Source organism: Hesperophylax consimilis, chromosome 24, assembly GCF_061612785.1.
Source record: "Hesperophylax consimilis isolate HC1 chromosome 24, BYU_Hcon_1.0, whole genome shotgun sequence".
Taxonomy (NCBI): Eukaryota; Metazoa; Arthropoda; class Insecta; order Trichoptera; family Limnephilidae; genus Hesperophylax; species Hesperophylax consimilis.
The window spans coordinates 17,519,789-17,536,740 of record NC_142859.1 but is presented as its reverse complement, the minus strand read 5'-3'; the positions used below and the strand labels follow the sequence as shown (position 1 = coordinate 17,536,740).

Genomic DNA, 16,952 nt, shown 5'->3' with positions numbered 1-16,952 from the left:
AATATTCCACAAAATATTAATATGGAGATATACATATTTGAACTGCTTACTGAAATTTAAAGCCAATGATTCCACATAGATTTCACAGTCTATCTAATATTTTTAGGTTCTATAAATCTGGCATATTATAGCAAACAATCACTCAAGACATTTTGCAAACTTGCTATAATCACTCGAGTGGTTATAAGTGATAAGTTATAGGTAAAATAAATTAAGTTGTAAAGTGACCTTGATTTGATTTTACCACGAAAACGGCTTTACGTTAATAATCTAATTATTATTATTATTAGAGATGATTCAGAACTCCATTGTGAATTGTTAATTTTGCTTGCTTTGACAACTTTTTACTAGCGACTACATATATAGATCAAGTCGTCCATCAAATGAATTACATGCATTCACTATTCTTTTAAAGTTCTTATCAAAGATAAGTAATAAAAGATACTCACGTACAAGGTGTAATCATGTACCCATGCACTTTAAAGCTGCAGCTTACGAGGCAATGTGAAGCACGTACAAGGTGTAATCATGTACCCATGCACTTTAAAGCTGCAGCTTACGAGGCAATGTGAAGCACGTACAAGGTGTAATCATGTACCCATGCACTTTAAAGCTGCAGCTTACGAGGCAATGTGAAGCACGTACAAGGTGTAATCATGTACCCATGCACTTTAAAGCTGCAGCTTACGAGGCAATGTGAAGCACGTACAAGGTGTAATCATGTACCCATGCACTTTAAAGCTGCAGCTTACGAGGCAATGTGAAGCACGTACAAGGTGTAATCATGTACCCATGCACTTTAAAGCTGCAGCTTACGAGGCAATGTGAAGCACGTACAAGGTGTAATCATGTACCCATGCACTTTAAAGCTGCAGCTTACGAGGCAATGTGAAGCACGTACAAGGTGTAATCATGTACCCATGCACTTTAAAGCTGCAGCTTACGAGGCAATGTGAAGCACGTACAAGGTGTAATCATGTACCCATGCACTTTAAAGCTGCAGCTTACGAGGCAATGTGAAGCACGTACAAGGTGTAATCATGTACCCATGCACTTTAAAGCTGCAGCTTACGAGGCAATGTGAAGCACGTACAAGGTGTAATCATGTACCCATGCACTTTAAAGCTGCAGCTTACGAGGCAATGTGAAGCACGTACAAGGTGTAATCATGTACCCATGCACTTTAAAGCTGCAGCTTACGAGGCAATGTGAAGCACGTACAAGGTGTAATCATGTACCCATGCACTTTAAAGCTGCAGCTTACGAGGCAATGTGAAGCACGTACAAGGTGTAATCATGTACCCATGCACTTTAAAGCTGCAGCTTACGAGGCAATGTGAAGCACGTACAAGGTGTAATCATGTACCCATGCACTTTAAAGCTGCAGCTTACGAGGCAATGTGAAGCACGTACAAGGTGTAATCATGTACCCATGCACTTTAAAGCTGCAGCTTACGAGGCAATGTGAAGCACGTACAAGGTGTAATCATGTACCCATGCACTTTAAAGCTGCAGCTTACGAGGCAATGTGAAGCACGTACAAGGTGTAATCATGTACCCATGCACTTTAAAGCTGCAGCTTACGAGGCAATGTGAAGCACGTACAAGGTGTAATCATGTACCCATGCACTTTAAAGCTGCAGCTTACGAGGCAATGTGAAGCACGTACAAGGTGTAATCATGTACCCATGCACTTTAAAGCTGCAGCTTACGAGGCAATGTGAAGCACGTACAAGGTGTAATCATGTACCCATGCACTTTAAAGCTGCAGCTTACGAGGCAATGTGAAGCACGTACAAGGTGTAATCATGTACCCATGCACTTTAAAGCTGCAGCTTACGAGGCAATGTGAAGCACGTACAAGGTGTAATCATGTACCCATGCACTTTAAAGCTGCAGCTTACGAGGCAATGTGAAGCACGTACAAGGTGTAATCATGTACCCATGCACTTTAAAGCTGCAGCTTACGAGGCAATGTGAAGCACGTACAAGGTGTAATCATGTACCCATGCACTTTAAAGCTGCAGCTTACGAGGCAATGTGAAGCACGTACAAGGTGTAATCATGTACCCATGCACTTTAAAGCTGCAGCTTACGAGGCAATGTGAAGCACGTACAAGGTGTAATCATGTACCCATGCACTTTAAAGCTGCAGCTTACGAGGCAATGTGAAGCACGTACAAGGTGTAATCATGTACCCATGCACTTTAAAGCTGCAGCTTACGAGGCAATGTGAAGCACGTACAAGGTGTAATCATGTACCCATGCACTTTAAAGCTGCAGCTTACGAGGCAATGTGAAGCACGTACAAGGTGTAATCATGTACCCATGCACTTTAAAGCTGCAGCTTACGAGGCAATGTGAAGCACGTACAAGGTGTAATCATGTACCCATGCACTTTAAAGCTGCAGCTTACGAGGCAATGTGAAGCACGTACAAGGTGTAATCATGTACCCATGCACTTTAAAGCTGCAGCTTACGAGGCAATGTGAAGCACGTACAAGGTGTAATCATGTACCCATGCACTTTAAAGCTGCAGCTTACGAGGCAATGTGAAGCACGTACAAGGTGTAATCATGTACCCATGCACTTTAAAGCTGCAGCTTACGAGGCAATGTGAAGCACGTACAAGGTGTAATCATGTACCCATGCACTTTAAAGCTGCAGCTTACGAGGCAATGTGAAGCACGTACAAGGTGTAATCATGTACCCATGCACTTTAAAGCTGCAGCTTACGAGGCAATGTGAAGCACGTACAAGGTGTAATCATGTACCCATGCACTTTAAAGCTGCAGCTTACGAGGCAATGTGAAGCACGTACAAGGTGTAATCATGTACCCATGCACTTTAAAGCTGCAGCTTACGAGGCAATGTGAAGCACGTACAAGGTGTAATCATGTACCCATGCACTTTAAAGCTGCAGCTTACGAGGCAATGTGAAGCACGTACAAGGTGTAATCATGTACCCATGCACTTTAAAGCTGCAGCTTACGAGGCAATGTGAAGCACGTACAAGGTGTAATCATGTACCCATGCACTTTAAAGCTGCAGCTTACGAGGCAATGTGAAGCACGTACAAGGTGTAATCATGTACCCATGCACTTTAAAGCTGCAGCTTACGAGGCAATGTGAAGCACGTACAAGGTGTAATCATGTACCCATGCACTTTAAAGCTGCAGCTTACGAGGCAATGTGAAGCACGTACAAGGTGTAATCATGTACCCATGCACTTTAAAGCTGCAGCTTACGAGGCAATGTGAAGCACGTACAAGGTGTAATCATGTACCCATGCACTTTAAAGCTGCAGCTTACGAGGCAATGTGAAGCACGTACAAGGTGTAATCATGTACCCATGCACTTTAAAGCTGCAGCTTACGAGGCAATGTGAAGCACGTACAAGGTGTAATCATGTACCCATGCACTTTAAAGCTGCAGCTTACGAGGCAATGTGAAGCACGTACAAGGTGTAATCATGTACCCATGCACTTTAAAGCTGCAGCTTACGAGGCAATGTGAAGCACGTACAAGGTGTAATCATGTACCCATGCACTTTAAAGCTGCAGCTTACGAGGCAATGTGAAGCACGTACAAGGTGTAATCATGTACCCATGCACTTTAAAGCTGCAGCTTACGAGGCAATGTGAAGCACGTACAAGGTGTAATCATGTACCCATGCACTTTAAAGCTGCAGCTTACGAGGCAATGTGAAGCACGTACAAGGTGTAATCATGTACCCATGCACTTTAAAGCTGCAGCTTACGAGGCAATGTGAAGCACGTACAAGGTGTAATCATGTACCCATGCACTTTAAAGCTGCAGCTTACGAGGCAATGTGAAGCACGTACAAGGTGTAATCATGTACCCATGCACTTTAAAGCTGCAGCTTACGAGGCAATGTGAAGAACCTGCAACAAATAATGTGATCATGTATGAGAACTGTAAATACAATACGATGTTCAACATTGGAACAGGCATCGCGAGCAAGCAACAAACTGGTTCAAACTAGTTCGGAATACCCGCCCGCATTTCTATCTTACACGTCAGTAGTCATATGACACAGTACACCACAACCAAGAATCTTTGTTCTGAATTACCTGTACATACATAAGATAGTGTGTTCTCGAATACTGTCTAGTAAACTTATATGGAGAATATCACATTAATCATGAGCATACATAGATTATAAAGTTGGATTATGTATACAGGGTATAACAGCAAGTATCCGAAGGTTTTTAACAAGCGATTACCGAGAGTATCGGAGTAAAAATGTAGATATCTTTTTTCAATTAAAAACAAAAAAAATAAATTTCTATCATTGTCACCACGTGATACGCGCTCTGTCTCATCTGTTATTATACTGCTAGAACGAGATGGAGTGTGCTCCGCTAGTCTGTATGAACTACAGTGGCGAGGTGTGATGGAAAAATAATAATAATAATAATAATAATATTAAAAAATATATCATTGGAGAGCAAAATTACATTTTTGTTTTTAACCCTTTAAATGCCGGAAGGTATTTTGCTTGGATGTACCGACAGGCCGCGAATTTTTTAGCTTTAAAAGAAGCTTCATTTAGATCACTCTAAAGTCGATATAATCTGTGAACTGTTATATTATAATTATTATAGATTCATCATCCCAATAGATGTCACCGTGGGTTCCATTTTTAGATTTTTCAAATAACTTGAGTTTGACAAGCAAAATCGTCATATAGAACAGCGTGTTAACGCGCTCATTTTGTATGGCCAGCCTTGTGAGCACGGCTACCTAGAGCGCCTAAACGCGCTTAAGGCACACAACCGGTTAATTCCAAATATGCTCAGGAATTGCCGGTTAAAATCCTTTGCTGTTACACTCTGTATGCTAAATGCATATTTGAACCTCTTTGGTGGTTAGTGCATATATAGGTTTGAGTCTGTTGTCGTCGTTAAAGTATTAAAAATGTGAGTTTCTTGTCTATTCTACGGAACTGGTTATTTTTGGAAACTTTTGATTAAGAGATTATAGTAGATGTGTTTTGCAAACTATGCCATTTTGATAGAGCATAATAATCCTTTGCCTAATCATTAGGCAATTTCTCATTCGTTCGACAAATTGCATAGATTTTTATTAATTCTGCTGTCATGGCACATTATTTATTTTATTTTGCAAAAACAGTATACAAACCACTACATTACAAAAAAGATAAACAAAATTTCAGAAAAATATATATAAAAGATGCCTCTGAGATACAGGGTCGCATCTCGGATTATAAGGCCCTTACCCAAGCACTCGGGGCTCTGCTGGGGTGGACCTTCTATTTCCCTAGATACTTTTGGTACCAAATGTGGACCATTCAAATAAAAAAATAGGAGCCTTTGGGGAACCGGTGGACTCTCCCCTCTTAGGGCCTTCGGGGAACCAAGGGGGAGAGGAGAGCTAAAACCACTCCTTTGGAGAGTCCAAAGGGGGACATCTGATGAGAAAACCCTTGCCATTACAGGATCCTCTAGGGAATCTATACACGGGAAAACAGGAACCCTCATGGGACCTGGAAGCAAACTCAAAGAAATGAAAGATAGCGCAATGGGCCCATGGCCTGAGTGTTTATGGGAACCCGCTTTAGCAAATAGGAAACGTCTATCAAAATACAGTCGAACTTGGTTGTAACGATCACGGCTATAGCGAGTTCACGGCTATAATGATCAATTACAAAATGATATTTTAGTTCAGCCTTATTTTCATATATTTGTTAACTGTTATAACGAGGTCGATTCACTGATATACAGAGGAAATGATTTAGTCAACGAAATTTCTGAATACATGAATGGGTCGTTGGGAATTATTCAAGAATCCCGTTAGGGACACATAAGATAGGGTGTAAGATTGTCGGCATTGTGAACCATTGCTATCCATCGGGCACAATTTAAAATTGTTATAAAATCTGAGAAAGTCATGCGAAATATGAGCTTTACAAATTTGTTCCCTTTTTATGTCTTCTTTTGTACTACAACTCATCGTCAATTTAGTTTTAAAAACCAATAAATATTTTTATGAAGGTACTTAGTTACGAGTACCAACAACCCAGCAAATTTATGATAATGATGCACAACTTTTTCAGCAGAGGCTTTGCCTATTTTTCAAACATTTTTTTTTTGTTTTCATTGAGGGGGAGGGGGTTGACAGCGATATTCAAGAGTTAAGGTTTCTGTTAATTTTTTTGAATTTTGTGTTATTCAAACCGGTTTGTCAAATTTGGTTCCATTTAGGAAATGCAGTGTGAATTACACCAAACATTTAGATTTTTTTCTATGGCCAAGTGGGCCTTATGAAATTAACACGCGGGCTGCGGGTTGTGCATCACTGGTTTGTGACAAGCTAGTTATTTATGACAACAAGTGGTAGGTACAGTAAAAGGTAGTGATAATAAGATAGACAAATTAGTGATACTTTTCTTCCTTGATGATAGTTATAATCAGTTGATTGTTTTGAAGAGGAAATTGAGAAGCATGAAAGCGAAATCTTTAAAATCATTGATAATAAATTTGAGAGGTTCGAATGATTGGTGAGGTCGCAGTGGCACACTCTCTGCTGGAAGGAAGGTGCCTATAAAATACTGCGTAACGCCACGTTGCATACCATCAGCAACACTACCAATAAGTCCGACTCTCTAGCGTCCACGAGTGGTCATCAGAAAAACCCCGCGAACCCTGGGCAATGTGATGACCACCGTTATAACATCACAGCAGATAGAGAGAGGGCGAATGGCGAAATTCCGGCGCCATAAAACGGGAACCAGCCAGCTAAGGGAAGGAAAACCCCAACAGAAAACCCTGGTCCTCCAGGTTGGGGGTTGGGCGTAGGGCTAACAACTCCACCCCATAAAAAACATTTTGTTACGACACCTCAAGACAAGCCTCGGAAAACATCGGAGCGGAATGAGGATAACAGACAGGGCAAACGAAAAAAGGCACACAATCTAAAAATTTGCACTTGGAATGTTCTAACGCTATATCAACCGGGCGCCCTTCAGACACTAATAGATCAACTAAATGCATATAAAGCAGACATCACGGCTCTACAGGAAATTAGATGGCAGGGAAATGGGATCTTTGAAAAAGGAGACTACTGCATGTATACAGCTGTCACCAAAAGCACCACATAAAGGGGACAGGTTTCTTGATAAGCAAACGAGCTAAGCACCTCGTCATGGACTTTAAGGCACTCAGCCCTCAAATGGCGTATCTCAGAGTAAAGGGAAGATTTTTCAATCTGAGCATACTGAATGTCCATGCACCCACAGAGGACAAACCCACCGATATAAAGGAAGATTTCTATGACAAGCTGGAGAAAGCTTTTGATGAATGCCCACCGCGTGACATTCAAATCATAATAGGGGACATGAACGCGCAAGTTGGCAGGGAACCCCACTTCACACCAACAATAGGAAAACACAGTCTCCACCTACACTCAAACGAGAATGGAGAACACCTGATAAACTTTGCAGCATCTCACGATATGGTCATAGGTGGTACGTTATTTCCACACAAAAATATACACAAAGCCACGTGGAAACACCCAAATGGCAGAACAAAAAACCAAATAGACCATGTACTTATTAGTGCTAGACATAAATCCAATCTACTAGATGTCCGCACTTATAAGGGAGCTAATGTTGACTCTGACCATTTTTTCGTTGCAAGTCGACTGCGGTTTAAAATATCAAATGCTGGTAAAACAACAAGGACTAAAATCACAAAATTTAAAACCAACAAACTACAAGACCCCGCGACAAAAATGGAGTTTCAAACTACACTCAACAGGATAGCGCAGTGTGACATAAATGATATCAACTCACAATGGACGGCCTGCAAAAACCTTTTAACAACAGCTGCTCTCGAAACCCTGGGTAAAGAAACCCCTGTCAGAAGAAACCATTGGTTTGACTCAGACTGCGCAGAAATAACGAAAAAGAAAAATGAACTCTACCAAAAAACGTTACAACAAGACTGCACAAGACGACTTATGGACACCTATAGGGAAACAAGGAAGAGAGAAAAGAAGTTGCACAGGAAAAAGAAACGTGAATATTTACAAAAAGAAATTAGAGAGGCTGAAGCACTCAGGCTTAAGAATGAGAGTAGGCTTTTCTACAAAAAAGTAAATAACATGAGAGCTGAGTTTAAGCCAAAAATAAATATATGCAAGGACGAGAACGGAGTGATACTGAGTGAAAAGCCTGACATCCTGAGGAGATGGGTGAGACACTTTGATACGGTTCTCAATAACAACTCGGCAGAGGTGGAGCACAACACGGTGGAGAGCATAGGAGATGACTCGTACAATGACAATACTGAACCCCCTTTGCTGGAGGAAGTGAAGCAGGCAATAACACAGCTGAAAAACAACAAATCCCCCGGGTCAGATGAGCTGGTGGCTGAATTATTTAAAGCTGCAGGTGGAAAGCTTACTCAATACCTGCATAACCTAATTCTAAAAGTATGGACAGAAGAAGAGATGCCCGAAGAGTGGAGACTAGGAATTGTCTGTCCACTACACAAGAAGGGCGACCAACTCGAGTGCTGTAATTATAGGGGAATAGCGTTGTTAAATACCGGCTATAAAATTATGTCTAACATCTTGTAGAAAAGATTGCTCCCAATGTCCAAGGAAATTATTGGCAACTACCAATGTGGCTTCAGGCCAGGCAAATCATGCACTGATCAAATTTTCTCCTTGAGACAGATCTTAGAAAAAACGTTAGAATACAATGTCGAGACTCATCACCTCTTCGTAGACTTCAAGGCCGCGTATGACAGTATTAATAGGAAAGCATTGTATAATGCAATGAGTGGGTTTGGAATACCGCGTAAGCTGATCAATCTGGTGAAACTGACAATGTCCCCAGTAACGTGTAGAGTCTGGGTTGGCAGTGATCTGTCCGAACCATTTGAAGCGCTCTACGAGGTGAGACAAGGGGATGGATTGGCCTGCCTCTTATTTCACATAGCCTTAGAAAAAGTTATTCGTGACTCAGGCATTGAGAAAAGAGGAACGATATTTGACAACTCTGTGCAACTATTGGCTTACGCTGATGATATCGACATAATTGCGAAAAATCCCGATGATTTACAAGACGCCTTCATAAATCTTGAAAGTTCTGCCAAAAATATGGGTCTTGTAGTAAACCAGTAGAAGACCAAATACATGGGCGTAGGATGTACCCAACAAACCCCATCTCTCGTATGTGGAAGCCAAAATTTTGAAATGGTACCAAGATTCACATACCTGGGCTCCCTGATAACAAACAATAACAACACTACAGAGGAGATCCAGAAGCGCATCGTGAATGCAAACCGCTGCTATTTCCGCGTACAAAAACAAATAAAATCCAGACTGCTTTCCAGAACCACCAAGGTATTAGTGTACAAACACTAATTAGACCAGTGCTTACGTACACAGCCGAGACGTGGGTTCTAACTAAGAATGAGCGAGCACTGGACGTTTTTGAAAGGAAAATTTTGAGGCGCATTTTCGGACCAGTTCTAGAAAATGGATTTTGGCGCAGACGTTATAACAATGAGCTCTATACTCTGTTTAAGGAGCTAAACGTCACAAAGTTCATAAAACTGGGAAGACTTCAGTGGCTAGGTCATGTGGAGAGAATGACCGAGCATCGAGAACCAAAGTCCCTGCTGAGCTCAAGACCGATAGGGAGAAGGAGCCTGGGAAGGCCAAGGTTAAGATGGAGCGACAACGTCCTCAAATATTTGTCTGCCTTGGAGCTTCGAAACTGGAGAGAGCTGGCGCGGGACCGAGATGAGTGGAGGAAGACTCTTGAGGAGGCCAAGACCCACCAGGGGTTGTAGAGCCAAAAGTGATGATGATGATGAATAAATTTGAGAAATAAAAGTGTATTTTTCAAAATATTTTTTTAATAAGTAATACCTACTCGTATTTTAAAAATATATATGTACTTTTGCAAATATATTGATAGTAGAGGCAGGTAGGTAGGTACATACAGCTTTAAAAAAAACCTAGTTTGAATATAACGATGAATTTGGATATAAGATTAACAGCTATAAGGAGCAAATTTAATCGGTCCCCCCCTTGCTCGTTTTAACCAAGTTTGACTGTATTAACATTTTTGGTTGAATTGGTAACAAGAAATTGCCATATGGACATAAGCCCCACCTTACACTGCTATGTAATGTAATTCAGTAGGGACTTGTATCACAAACTTAATTTGTTCCACGATTCGGCTATGGTATGAAAAATTCATTGTAATAAATGTGATTTCCAATAGTAGCCTATGGGAAATAATAAAAGTAAATTTGTAGGTTAGGATAAAAAAGAGCACCATTTTTATTTTTGCATAGTTATAAGTTTATACATCGTCACAATTAGAAGGCATTTTAGCCAAAGTTCACATTTTATTTTCAAGTTCACAGTTTCTAGAAGTCGGGATTTTTTTTCTGTGCAGAAATTCTGGGACTAACTACCATAATATTTACTCCTCATTGCCCAAAATACAAATGGAGGGTAATAATGTGGATTCTTCAGTGGACATCTTCAATTTATCACTTAATAAATACTATTGATTGATGCTGCGGCACTTCAGTTACATATTTAAAAAAATTACAGTTAAAAGTTATATATTCATACATAATTTTATAAATTATTCCTATGTAAAAGCCTCTAAAATGGGAGTTAAAAATAAATGGTAACAATGAAAATACCAATCAAAATCATGGGACATGACAAAAACGCTATGTACAAACTTTCTACAACTTATTCTGCTTGTTTTTATTTTTAACACTGAGAAAGATCATTTAATTATTCTCTCTTTTAACCTGTAATTTGCGCATTACTTGAATCCGAGTTGTGTCGTCTCCGTTGTGAATTCAAACTCGTATTTGAGTAGTATATAAGTACAGATGGATTTGACTGATTGGTTGGAACAGGACTTTTCGCTCTAAATAATGATTGGTTCATAGAATCGCCTGTTAAATGGAGCATTCTCAAATGCATTTCAAATTCTTGCCATCAGTTTTTAAAAATATATATTCATTCCCTATCATTATTCAACCTGTTGTGAGTTCCTGAGTATCTATGCAATCCTTATAATGTTTCTAACCATCAATGAATAAAATGTATTAACTACTAGTGCTGTGAAAAGTAGATCTCACATGACAAGGTGAAACATCGTATCCTGAGGATATTTAGGATCTGGGAGGAGCGGGCTGTGTATGATGAAGAATTTCTGACAGATCTGACGAGATTGCTAAGTGCGGCTGAGGGGAAACAGATGTCTGACGTAGATCCCAACAATTTTCAAGTAAGGAACGCTTATCGAAAAAAGAAAAAAATTATCGGTAGTGTGAAAACTGTGAATATTTTGTTATATTATTCCTTTCAAATTTGTGTCACAAATGTGACGCATCTCTAAATAGTATAAAACAAAGCAATATCCGAGTTTGTATGTTTGTGCGCTTAGTTCTTCTAAACTAATCAACGGATTTTGATAATGTTTTCACTATCATTTACAGAATTTCTTCCAGAAGGTTTATATATACAAAACATGAATATTATATTTATAGAAAGTAGAGAAAAGTTGATGTTTTGTAATCAAGTCAAAAAAATATTATTTTCATGTGCTTACATTGTTAACGCTGGCTAAACCTTATGAGATACATCAAAATAATGTACAGTCACAGACATAGGAATTAATAGACGAGAAGCTAATGGCGAGGGGTAAAATCAACTGTTGAAGAACGAAGGGAGTAAGGCTGACTGTGATTCGTCAATAAATCAATCTGACAGTAAATAGGCATCTCGCATTATAATATCACCATTTAGTTCTTAAAAGTAAAATCTGCTTTTGAATGAATAGACATTTCTACATGGGAGCGCAAATTACTCGCCACGTTATGAACTAATTTGCGAAGTCCAAATTCGGCAAAGTAAGGCAGCTTCTATTTTCAGAGTCGTAGTTAGTTTCAGAGTATTTAGTTAAGACACTTTTACAAATGTCTCATAATTTACTTACCCCAGTAAACAACGATGAGCACACTTGAGAATCGCTACATTGAGATGTGATAGTATATGTTTCTAAAACTGATCCATATAATACGGTGTGAATAAGCTTAAAATAAAGTAAAATAATGCTTACTTATGGAATGTAATACGACAATTGGGTTTATTCTCTTTTTTACATCTATTTTTACAAGTTTTCATATCACAAGTCAACATTTTGCCGTTTTATTTCGTAAAATGAACCAATGATGCCTCGACCATAGTTCGCACAAGAATGATGACGTCACGTTTTCAAATTTCACTTGAGGCCATATGCGAGCCCAGCCGGCTCAATGGAACCGGTATGGGGAGTGGGGATAATACGCTTTTAATCACTTAGGGCAGGTCTACTAATATTCATATGTCTATGTGTACAGTGAAACCTCTATCTATTGGTTTTAAAGGGACCTATCGAAATAAACGATGAATGCGGGAAAACAATGAATGCGGGATTAAGAGGACAAAACACAAGGAGATACGATCCAGTAAAGATACCGTCCTCCCAATCTGCATAACCGTTGGTAGATTAAAATTATAAGAAGAAAATAAGTTTTAGATGTAAATAAATGTATTTATTTAAAAAAAATACAAAGCTAAACAGAACCAAGTTTATTGCATTGTAAATACATAATCTTTCATGGACATTTGTTTTTTTACTGTTTTATTTCCGCAAGTCAACAGTATATTTTCAGCTTTGCAAATGATATTCTTTTCGGCATCAGTTATTGAGTGTGCGTAGTAGAAAGTTTTCAATCTTTCAAAGAGGGTGCATGCTTCTAAAAATGAAGGTACAGGCAGCGGCTCCTCTTCATCAATATCGACCTCTTTTGTTGTCTCCGTCAATCTTGCGTCACACAAGCTTTCGATAGTTTTTATCCCACAAGTTGGGATATTGTCGTCGAAAGTAACAAAATTGTTAAAATTTGTCAAATTTGGTACCAAGAGATAAGAATTTTCTCCAGTTCGCTAAACTTTGATTCTTTACTGGTTTTTCTAGTTTTCGAAGATTTTCCGCACTTTTGAATTTGCTCCTGAATTTCGTTTTTTTTCAAGAAAATAGAATTTATCGTGGATGCCGCGATTCCTAAACGCTTGGCTAAATCGATGCGTTTTTCAGCGGGGTTTTTTTCCACCTCTTCGATAATTTTCAATATTTCTTGAAGAGTACGTACTTTTTTCATCAAACGGCTCATTTCGAAAATAGTTTAAAATCTCAAAAAGGATAACTGCAAACACTCCACTAAGTTTGGGTATCTAGCGACAACTGACGACAACTAGCGACTGATGGCGGCGACAAACTGTTATTCTTTCTCTTTCTCTCTCAAAAGTTTCGCGCATCGTAACGAGTGCCGTCTGGCGCCGTTTAAACATAGACAAAAATATCAAATACGCGACGTAATTCCTACGATGAATGCGGGAAAATGGTGGACATAGAAACGATCAATGCGATCTATTTTTGTATGAAATGAATTCGGACTAGAAGAAATAAATGATACATCCGGGAAAACGATTATTCGAGGAACGATAGATAGAGGTTTCACTGTACTACTATTGTGTACCTATCTTAAAATATGGTATACGTCTATTTCCTAAGTATAACCCCCAGCAGCGCCGGGTACACGTTAGCTAGTCAAATATAAACGATATATTTTAGGCATTATTTTAAAAAAAATTCAAATAATAAATTATACAGTTTGTCCATAGAAATCACTAAGTCAAAATAAACATGAAATGATTTCACATTTGAAAAAGAATCAGTATTGAACCATGGTCAAAGTAAGCCATTTAAGTCACCCGCAGACGAGAGACTTTAGTTGCGAAGACAGTTGGAAACTATTCCAAAACTTATACAAATTAACAAAAAGCCTCTAAACTAAAAATTCTCTAGCGCACCTTCATATACAGTATTGAATTATTATGTTAGCAACTGTCTCCGCAACTAAAGTTTCTTGTCTGCGGACTGCCTAAGTAATGCTTGCTAGTATAACAAAGTGGAAACAGAAGATATTCAACAATGGAAACGGAACACACAAACAAATTCAAAGACAGATGTAATGAGAAGCGGTCGAGATAAAAAAGATTATTTGAAATAAGTCAATTTTACCAGTTTCCATAAAATCAGAAACTTGTGAAATCTCCGATTTCACCTAGTAATTTCTCAACTATATTGATTTAAATACAACATACCGAAGATATTTCATTTATTACCTGACACTATAAAGCAATGTAAATCTATGAATAAGGTTAAATATATGGTGAAAAATTGGCTATCGGAAAAAAAAAATTTACTTTAATATACATGGTGTCCGGAAACTCGTAGTACAAGCGGGAAACTGGTGAATCTACATCACATTTGGAGTCGATTTTGTAGTATAATTTTTTTTGATTTGAGCTTTCGTTTTCGAGTAAATCGAGTCAGAAGTTGATTTTTTTTTTTATCAAATTCTTATAAATTATTACTGAAGATCAAAGTACCCAACTAATAAAAACTATTTAAAAATTTAAAAGTAAAACAAAGAATGACGAAAAAATTTGAACCCTGAAATAGCCGAAAAATATATTTTTTTGGTTTTTTTTTTTTTTTTTAAATGCTCAAATCAAAAAACTTTATGTTTATTTGGGTTCCCCGTGTGGTATACATTCTCCAGTTTCCGGCTTGTACTACGAGTTTCCGGACACCATGTATATGAAAAATTGTATGAAAAATAGTTGATTCTGTAGATATAAGATGTAAATTATAACTTATAAAAATGTATATGAAACTAAACTTTAAGCACCTGTTGACAAGCCAATTCAATTGGCTTAGCAGGACTTGTTTGTTGATAATATATGTATTAACTATTTATTTAATAAAAAATAAAAGAATAAAATATATATAATTTTAGGCACATAATGTGCTTAGGCTATACAATAAGTTGTACTGCCGCGGTAGTCGAAAAATCCTCAATGCATGTAACAAATAATTTCAATGAATAAAGAAACTTAAAAAAAAAAAAAAAACTTAAAACACAGTGTCTTCCTTGAGTCTCAATTTACCACGGCAGTATAACACTTGGTTATTTATTTACATAAGTGTCATATTTTTATACATGTTCACTGTAAAAATATTTATAAATCTTATTTTATCCAGACTGTGCAATATAATATAAGCAAATATAAACGACAGGCGCCACGATTAGCTTTCGCACACAACGGATATTTCTCAGATAGCTTCTCACACAAACCGTGAGTTTAAGTAGTGAAGTCCTATGTCGTCGAACAGGTCTCCCACTCTGTTTACTTAATCTGTGTTATGGTGCCACTCCAAAATCTCGCTGTGAAGCTTTTTTCATTAGTGTAGAATCTTTTTGATTGTAGCCGAGGGCATTAAACCACCTTTGGCTATCACATCGCTGCGATACGGGGGAATTTTTTTAGAGTTAGACTCTTCTATAATATGCTATGTGGTTAGAAACACTCCACATTCACACTACGCTAAGACTGTACGTCCCCCAATGAATCATGGATCCAGGTGTTATGGTTCAACCTTGTCCACTCTTTCCAACTTTTGCATATTTTTTCTCCGAGAAGTCTGCCACTGAGTTAGAGACGAATCTTCAGGGGAGCATTCTGACGTAGTGAAAAGTTCACCTTCAATGCAAAAAGGCTTCCTAGATGTAAGGTGACAAGCTGAGTCTGGGCTGGCCCTAAGCCAAACGGCACCTGGTGCTACTAAAAACCTTATCAGCGCTTTGGCTCCCTGGCGCCATGGCAAGTTGGCATCCAAAGCGGACTGCTTCAATTGCACCTGCACAGGGACAGCCCTGGGCTGAGTTGTGTTAAATGTATATTATTTTAAGTTAATTATATTTCTATTCTGTGTTGTACAGAAATTTATCATCTAGGTTTATAACTACAGACGAACTTGGTTATATCGATCACGGCAATAGCGAGTTCACGACTATAAAGAGCAATTGCCTAATGATATTTTATGTTAATGGGAGGTGGTTGACAGAGAAATTCAAGATTTTTTTGTTGATTTTTTTTTATACTTCGTGTTATGCAAACCGGTTCCTCAAATTTAGTTCCATTTAGGACATGCATTGGTGGTTGCCCACCACTTTTCCACAGCGTTCTAAGGAAACACATGGTTTCCTCCTTCATGCAGCGTAAATTAACTAAAACTCTATAAAAAAATATTCTCAGCCAGGGTTTTCATGAACTACCCTAAACATTTTGATTTTTTTCTATAGCCAAGTGGGCAGTATAAAATTGAAAAGTGGACCGCGAGTTGTGCATCACTGGTTTGTGTCAAGTAAAATTTTACACCCGAAAAGCATAACAATCCGGCAAGCTAGTTAGTTATTTATGACAAATGAGATTTTACAAGCGGTAAGATACGCACAAGCTAGTGACAATAAGACAATTTAGTGATTTTTTTCTTGGAAGCCTTGAACCAGGTGATGATAGTTTTAATGCTTTGATTGTTTTGAAGGGGGAAATTGAGAAGCAATCCAATTACAACCCTGGTGAACTTTATAAAAGGGACTGGGTGACTGTTAAAGGAATGAAGTAAAATGGGAGATAGCACAATGGGCCTATGGCCTAAGTGCTCACGGGAACTCTATGTAAACCGTCTCCGCTCTATAATGTTTTTTTTTTTTAATTATTGTAATATGTTTGTATATTTAATAAAATATAGAACAAGAATGGCTATTAATGATAATTCGTAAAAACATCTCACGACATAGCGTCCAATGTTTGAAGCACTACATAGGACGTCCTGAATGCAGTTAATCATGTACTTGAAATTGAAGCTTTTTAACTCACTTATGCAATCCGGAGAAAAACCACCTTCATGTTCCGAATGCAAATAATCATGTTCTTCAAATTGAAGCTTATAAACTCAGTTACTGGTG

The 16,952-nt window shown here is 38.4% G+C and overlaps 2 protein-coding genes across 2 annotated transcripts in view; one reads left to right on the top strand and one right to left on the bottom strand.

The window, feature by feature from the left end:
- Nucleotides 1-3,827: 3,827 nt before the first annotated feature.
- Nucleotides 3,828-16,952, bottom strand: part of LOC149412002 (uncharacterized) — a 56,450-nt gene continuing 43,325 nt past the window's right edge. Inside the window, exon 16 of the mRNA XM_089646384.1 lies at nucleotides 3,828-3,905. The gene's annotated coding sequence lies outside the window, so the exon portion shown is untranslated. The remainder of the gene's footprint in view (nucleotides 3,906-16,952) is intronic.
- LOC149412003 (uncharacterized) lies at nucleotides 7,189-8,625 on the top strand. Its single transcript, XM_089646286.1, has 2 exons — nucleotides 7,189-7,510; nucleotides 7,871-8,625. Exons 1-2 carry the CDS (start codon nucleotides 7,189-7,191, stop codon nucleotides 8,623-8,625), a joined length of 1,077 nt encoding a protein of 358 aa, XP_089502412.1.

Excerpts from the sequence above, each read along its gene's own strand:
- LOC149412003 (XM_089646286.1), top strand. The coding sequence starts at position 7,189 with ATGGACTTTAAGGCACTCAGCCCTCAAATGGCGTATCTCAGAGTAAAG. Across the intron at positions 7,511-7,870 it reads TCACGATATGGTCATAGGTG|CTGCTCTCGAAACCCTGGGT; the intron begins GTACGTTATTTC and ends TTTTAACAACAG.